The sequence below is a fragment of the Stenella coeruleoalba genome, assembly GCF_951394435.1.
Source record: "Stenella coeruleoalba genome assembly, chromosome: 15".
Taxonomy (NCBI): domain Eukaryota; kingdom Metazoa; phylum Chordata; class Mammalia; order Artiodactyla; family Delphinidae; genus Stenella; species Stenella coeruleoalba.
Genome location: NC_137161.1, coordinates 37,663,788 through 37,671,885, shown reverse-complemented (window position 1 = coordinate 37,671,885; position 8,098 = coordinate 37,663,788). Strand labels below are relative to the sequence as shown.

Genomic DNA, 8,098 nt, shown 5'->3' with positions numbered 1-8,098 from the left:
CCTGGGAAATTTCAAGACCCCAACAGATCTTCCACACACACCCTTCCTCAGAACAACTCCATCCATCATCCCCTGCCACTGCGGCTGCTTTCACAGCCCTTAGAGAAGATAAACTTGTGACCCAAGCTGGGAAGTTGGGACTGACTCACGCTGAGAAATGGAGCAGTGTAGAGGGCATCTGGTACTTTAATTTATTCCTTCAGACTTCCCACTGCCCTTACCAGAAGCTTATTGCCACAGTCCCTCGGACTCTTTCAACTCAAACCCTTTATACACCTCGCTAGAGATGCATAACTATAAAAGTTCCACACCATTAGTTCAGATTCTTTCCAGACCCTTTCAGAAGGTCTGCCCTAAAGACAGTCACATGCAGTAAATGACCTCAAAAGGAACATGCCACAAAATACTTACTGGAAAGATGATCTAGGATGGAAGAGGCATAACAAGGAAAGGCATTTTAAGATTCTGCCTCTAATTGTCTGAAATCCATTTTACCTCTTTTAGCTTATGAATGCCACGAACAAAATGGCGATACCAATATTGTTCCCATTACCTCCATGCTGGAAGAACAAATTGCTCTTTTGTGGCTCTCCAGAGGGTCTTCCATAAGTGGCTTCCAAAAGACATCTGAAAAGGGAAGAAAGCATATTACAGCTGCAAAGTAAAATAAAGTGCCTACCAGTTTTATATACTCAATACGAGGTCTGCTGTAAGCCCAGCCCTGCGCAAGGCATGATGGGAAGTGCACAGTAATGATGAAGCCCTCATCCCTTCCTTCAAGAGGCTCACAAACCGGGTATTTGTTCAGCAAATAACTGTGTGCAACAAGATTAAGATATGTCCCTGTCCCTGAGAAAGAATACGAGAGCAAATCCATTAATTACCCTGATTTCTGGGACTTCACTCACAGTCTGTAAGGGGAGAGAAAACTGACACTAAATAATTCTAGTAAATACAACAGGAAGTGATACATGCCTAGGAGAGACTCAGTGGACAATACGGAGTTGAGGAGAATGGAAATTACTTAGAGGTAAGGGGGGAATTGATTGAGGAAGACTTTGAGTGGGTCTTTTTCTTTTTTTAATTGATTTTTATTGGTGTATTGTTGATTTACAGTGTTGTGTTAGTTTCAGGTGTACAGCAAAGTGAATCAATTATACATATACATATACCTACTCTTTTTTTAGATTCTATTCCCATATAGGTCATTACAGAGTACTGAGTAGAGTTCCCTGTGTGAGTCTTAAAAGACAGGATTTGGACATATGCAGATGGAAGGAGGGTAAACTAAACAGAAGAGAATTCTATTCATATGAGCAGAGGATACAAAGTGGGGAAACAGAGTATATGGAAATAACAGTTCCCTTTCACTCAACTGTTGGGGACATAGTGGACACAAATGGGAAATAAGATGGAAAAGTAAGCTGGGAGGAGATTTCAGAGGACCATGACCAGGAGGCTCAGAAAATTGGCATTTATTCAAAATCTCTTCTGCTGAGTTCTGGGTGTTAGGAATACAGAATGGGCAATGATCCGGGATACTCTCCTGGTGTGACCAGACCAGACTGCTTTTATCTAGTTGACCTACTAGACTTCCTGGACAAGATTTCATTTGGGAGACCACATACAAAACCACTACTGTCAGCAAATTCAATCTGTGCAAGGATTAAAGATGGTCAGGTGAGTCAGAAGATCAGATGCCAAAAGATGAATCTGGTAGCAGCAGCGTGTATGATGGATTCAAGGGAGGGGAGTGTCAACTTGGGAAGATGGATTAAGACATTATTGCAGCATCCCCAGGTAGAGGTACTGGGGGCCTAAACTTAAGCCCTGCAGTGTGGGAGAGGAGACTGGGCACTTACCAGTAGTACAAAGAGGTCAACCTTCTGGGCCTTGGAAGCAAGCAGAATACAAAGGGAAGTCAAGGGTTTTGAGCCTGGAAGATAAGATGCTGTTGCAGAAATAGGGGGCACAGAACAGAAGACAAGTTTGGAAATTAAGAAGCCAAGTTAGGGAAATAGTATTAAGATTGAGGTTCTGGCGAGATTTCCAGAGGGCAAATAACTTGGTGGGAATGCCTTGCAAGCAGTTGAGGAAAAATATCTCTCTGGATAAACACACACATAAGAGATGAGCACATGAAACAGTTAATCGTATACAGGAGGGTATTTTTTTAATTAAGCGTAAATGTTTATTACATGCCAGACTCTGTTTAACTATTTGCTTCCCAAATATGTCAGGTGCACAAGATTTGGCCCTGGACCCTTTGTTCTTCCTGCTGCTTATTCTCCTACTCAGAGATCTCATTTACTATCAGCTTGAAAAATCCACATTCCATATTTGTCTCCAGCCCTATAGCTCCAGCTGCCTGCTAAAGACAGCCACCTGACATGGGCATTCCAACCCAATCAAGGCAAGGATAGGCTCATCCCCTTCTCTCCCCTTTAACTGGTGTTTCCTCCAAATCTCCCTATTTCTTTGAACAGGGACTTCAAATTGTGGTGCCTCAGACCTCCCCATGCTCATGACACAGTCATCCTAGAAGAGCACTTTATAACATGATGTGCCCCTGCTCAAAGCCTTCAGGCTCCCTAATGTGGACAGAATAAAAGCCAAGGTTCTCAACCAAGGTTTCAACTCCATCCCCGGGTCCATCCCAAATTACCTTTCCAATTGAAGTTCCCACTGTCTCTCTGCCCAAACCTCCTCCAAGGAGACATCCTGCATGTGACTCTCAAGCATGCTCACCTTGATGCCTTCCCAGCATCTCAAGGAGATTGGCAATCCTTCCTTCTGCCAGGCATTATTCTGCCCCAGTTTTTTCTTCATCTGACCCATCCCATCCCCTGAGCCTTGGAAAACGTCCCATCTGGTCCTGAACATCTTGTCCATTCCAGGCTAGAGGCGGTGCTTCCTCTACACTCACTAAAAAGCCAGATGGCATCTGCATAGCTATTTCCCCATATGGGATATGGGGTTATAACAGTACCTATATGATAGGATCATAAGTAAATAAATGCTCAATAAATCATTATTATGATCATTGTTATTATACGTTAGACATTGGGCTAGGCATTTAGGGATCTAAGTTGGAGTAAGATACAGTCCCTGACCTCAGGAGCTCAAAATCCACTGGGGGAGAAAATGGATTGGGGAGGGAAAAATGCAAGGAAAAAGGATGCTTTTTCACTATCTTGTCTAATTATCTTTTCTAGCATGTAAGTCATGACTCTTCTACATGATTGTAAGCCTTGGAGAAAGTAAATTTAATATTTTCTTGAACAGCTGTTTGGAAAATGTATCCTATTTCTTGTGTGTGTGTGTGTGTTTTACTTCGTCCAGGAGCCTGTGCACTAAATAATTATATTTTCACAGGATAAACATTTTAGTTCCAAGAATCAGGGATTTTTACTCATCTGACAACACTTCGGATTAATAGCCCAATATTTAGCATCTTCCACCGAGAGCTCCTCAACCTTAGGCATGCACACACACATTCACAGACACACACACATTCACAGACACACACACACATTCACAGACACACACACAAATGACGCTCATCCCTAACTGGCCAATGTATATGTACTCAGTGACTTGAAAAAAGCACTGGAGCTAGAGGAAGAAGAAGAAGGAGGAAGCAGAGGAGGAGGGGGAAGGGAAAAATAGAAAAGAGACAAGAAAGGGGATAAAAAGAAATTCCATCTTCAGCTCACCTGTACAGTAGGAATTGAGTATCTGAATTATCCTTGCCAAGCACCAGCCTACTCATCTGTAAAATGTGTGCACTAGATTGTGGCTCCCAAGTCCTAGTTGATTATAAGACTCTCATCTAGGGAGATTTGTTAAAAGTCCTTTTCCTAGGCTCCACTCTGGACCTGCTAAATTAGAACTTCCAGGGGAGGCGCCTGAAACTCTCTACCTTTAAGAAAGCACTCCGGGCGATTACAATGATCAGTCAAGTTTAGGAATCCCTTTTCCAATTCTGATTCTCTTCACATTAAAAGACACACTCCTCCAAGGAGCTTCTGATACCCCGGAGTCGGGATCTGAGGCAGAGAGATCTTTACAGTTCTAAAAGAAAGGCTGTAATAAGGGACCGAGTCTCCTCCCTCCCTGTTTTGTCCACAGAAACACTTTCTTTTCATTTCCCAACTATGGTTTCTGATCAACATAAAAACGTTTTAACCATTTATGATTCTTTCACAAGACAGCTAAGAGCAAAGAAAACACTTTGATTATTTTGATACCCCTTAAGGACTTAAAGAAAGCTTTGAACATGTGACACAAAATCTCCCTCATCAGATAATTTTGTTGCAGTGGCTGAATTCGATTTGAATCAGATGCATATCTCCAATTGTTTCACTTACTCTACTGTGTTATTTTTAAATCGTATTGAATCCCCCCTGTTTACATAAAGATACATTTAAGGAATTATACTCAGCTTCACTGGCTTTGATCAAGCCTCTTCCATAAAATGCCACTTTGCTGGGGCTTTCACTCAATCACCTTAAGAGGAAACTTCTTTCCACTCTCCCAGGGGAGCTCCAGGGCTCTGCTTTGCAAACTTAAGAGTACATGTTTTTCTAGAAGAGCAAAACCACCTACAAGAGCTTCATAGGCAGAAAAGTTTCTAAGCTAATTCCCTGGAAATGTCTACACTCATTAAAAATAATCACGCGCTCCCATATATGATTGGGTACCTATATTCAAGCAGATAAAACCACCCTAATTCTCTAGGAAACTAACGTTTAAAAAAGAAAGATGTTGTGTTTCTTTCTCCCAAGTTGTAGCACAGGAAACATGATTCCTAGGAGCCCCACTTTCTGGTTAAGGGCTCTATGGAAACTGAATGCCTGGCTGCATCTTTTGTGAGCTATGTGGATTTAAGCAAGGTACTCATGCTTTTTGTATCTCAGTTTCCCTGTCTGAAAAATAATAAGAATAGTGCCTACTTTTAAGGGGTTACTATGAAGTTTAAATTAGATAGTATATAAAAGGATGAAAATAAATCCTGCCACGTGGTAAATACCCCATGAGCACTAGCTATTATTTCTTTTTCCAGAGATTTAGCATTTGTGATAATGTAAGTAAAAAGATTCCTTATGCCCCATCTGGCCCATCACCTCGGCAGCAGTACCCTGTCTTCCTGAATGTTTGGGTTTTGTCTATATTAAGAAGCCTGTTCAACCAGGTAAACACCTGCCCTGGCCAATAGACACTTGTATCTTCTTCCTCATTAAGTCTTGAAAGAGTTCCCCCATTCTTGGATGGTTGTCACTCTTCACTGAAGGACACAACTTTGTTTGCTCTGTTTCCTATAGCCTATGTCCCAAGTGCTCTATGCCATTGTGAAGTCATCTCTAATAACATCTGTACACCAAGTCAGAACACCTTTGCTTCAGCTTGTCCTCTACCGCTGCCATTTTAGAGGTGACAGATGCAAAAAATTGACCTCAGTTAACCTCAGTAGCTTGCATCCAGTAGACACCAACAAATACTTGAGTAATTAAAATCGTCCCTCTGAATCCTCCCCCACTAAGGCACTCAGACTGTATAGCATGGTACTCTAAAAAATTGTCTATCTATCTAAGACTGTTTTAAAAGGGTGAAGGAGGTGGAGAGGAAGGAAGAGAAGATTAGGGTTGTGGATGTTTTGCCATGAAAAGCCAGGGACTCATATCTCTTGGAAGAGAAGACGTGAGGATAAAATGGTGGGCACTTAAATAGAATTCTATGTATTCTATGCCCAGGTTCAAGCCGTTATTTGATGTAGATGAGAAAGCATAGAACCTCAAGCCATTTCCAGGAAAATGACTGGAGAAGAAATACCCAGGGTGCTAGAGGAGTTACTTAACAGGGGAGATCGACAAGTCAAGTGGTCAAGTACATGTAAGTAGTCCAGGGGTTCCCTGAACCAGACAGTCTTGAACAACATCAGCTCCTTGGCCACTGGCCCTCATATAGCTCATTTCCTACTGAGCAAGATGGCCCTGCATTCAACAAGGGAAAACCAAATCATGCAGAAAGCCAGTTTACCGGCAAAGCTTCCAGAAAGGAAGACATTTATCAGTAAGATAAGAAAACCTAAAATTTCATTGATTTAAAATTGAGGGTGTTGGGCTTCCCTGGTGGCGCAGCGGTTGAGAGTCTGCCTGCCGATGCAGGGGACACGGGTTCGTGCCCCGGTCCGGGAAGATCCCACATGCCGCGGAGCAGCTGGGCCCGTGAGCCATGGCCGCTGAGCCTGCGCGTCCGGAGCCTGTGCTCTGCAACGGGACAGGCCACAACAGTGAGAGGCCCACGTACCGCAAAAAAAAAAAAAAAAAAAAATTGAGGGTGTTGAGAGTAGGACGAATTTTACTAAAACACGTGATTTGAAAGGATGATCTTGATTTACTTCAGAACCGTGCATAATTAAGCTAAGATTGTAAGTTACTTTCCCTCAAGTGTTGAAAAATAGAAAAACACTATTAGTGAAACATAATGTTCAAAGTACATGGCAAACAGTTGGCTCTTTATAAAATTTTTATTACATCCTGTTTATTGGGACACTAAAAACTCATCCTGTTCCCAAAGCTAACATCATGGTCAGAATTCTGATATTCATAAGAAATGTAATGAACCTTCAATATTTAGTTTATATCTAGAGGATGGGGAGAATGAACAGCTCTACACAGGAAAAATAATATGAATTATTCAGAAGAAAATTCTCCATAATAGCTTAATCTTCTCTGTTTCCACGTATTTGTAACTGATATAGCTTCAGGAAGTAAAGAAGTTACACCCATCCTAGTTTTAACTGAAAAGGTCCATGGCATTCTGGGAGTAGTCTCTTTTTATCAATGTTACTCTGGGGAACACAACAGCTCCTGGGTAATACCAGTCATTGGGAGATCAACCAAATTGCTAATTCTCTACCCCAAGGAAGTTGTCTAATTAATGTAAAAATCTCCAATGTAACACATTCCATCATCCTAAGGTTATAAAAAAAAAAAGAGATTGCTTGCTTGCTTTTATTTATTTATTTATTGAGGGAGAGAAAGTTTATTAGCATCACAGGGTGCCGTTTTTCCCCACCCCATCCAAGCTTCCAGGTCTGAGGTCCTCGGTCATTTGGTAGGTTCAACCTGGAGGCCACTGCAGCTGTCGGCCCCCAAGTACGTGAATGTGCAGGTGATACACAGATTGTGCGCCCAGCTGCCCATCGTTGATCACAAGTCGGTAGCCATCTCCCAGCCCCCCAGCCTTTGCTGTCTTCTTGGCCACAAGGAGAAGGTGTCCTAGAAGCTTCTGGTCTTCTTCCTCAGCCTGGCTAATGCAAGGAATGGGCTTCTTAGGAATGACCAGAAAGTGCACAGGAGCCTGAGGGACCACATCACGGAATACGAGACACTGCTGGTCCTCATACAGAACGTCACCTGGGAGGCTTCGATTTAGGATCCAGGAGGAGATGGTTGGAGCTGCTCCCCGAGGAGCTGCCTTCTGGGCCTTGGACACTTCATTCCCATCAGTCACACCTGCAGCTCCTCGGACCCTGTGTCGACCTCGGTGCCTGGGCCTGTGCAGGCCGTCGTCCTGGTTCATTTCTCCTGCGGCGAGGCTTTAAGAGAGGTTGCCGCGACCACCAGTCGGACCTCACCGCACAGCCCTGGAGCCTGAGCCTCGGGAGGGGCAACGTTCCCGGCAGGGCTGCGCACGCCGTGGGGAGCCGGGGAGGAACGCGGCCCCCCGCCTTGCAGGGCGTCAGAGCCGCGGGACCCCTCCCTCGCCCCACGGCCACCTCTCACCTGCGCCGCCCGCGGCGCCGCCACCGCCTCTGCCCGGCGCGCCCCGCAGAGCCCGGCGGCCAGCAGTATGGCCGCCGCCATCTTCCCCTCGGCCGCGCCGGGATCGCTTTTAAATTTCAAAATATCTTAATAAGAAAGTTTTTTAAATTAATAATAAAGGTGGTACAGGCAGCAAGGAAAATAACATAGGAATGAACTTTTATTTATGCAGAATTCACTTATTAAGTATATACTTTGTAGTCTGTGTTCTAGACAGAGAAACACAGGTTAATATGCCTGATCTTTTTTCTATTCTCTTTGTGTGTGTT

At 43.6% G+C, this 8,098-nt stretch overlaps 1 protein-coding gene across 1 annotated transcript; it reads right to left on the bottom strand.

The window, feature by feature from the left end:
* Positions 1-7,125: 7,125 nt before the first annotated feature.
* On the bottom strand, positions 7,126-7,587 carry LOC307198465 (adenosine 5'-monophosphoramidase HINT2-like; the record flags this gene model as incomplete). The annotated part of the gene is made up of 1 exon (XM_079945437.1): positions 7,126-7,587. One exon carries the CDS (start codon positions 7,585-7,587, stop codon positions 7,126-7,128), a length of 462 nt encoding a protein of 153 aa, XP_079801563.1.
* Positions 7,588-8,098: the final 511 nt, after the last annotated feature.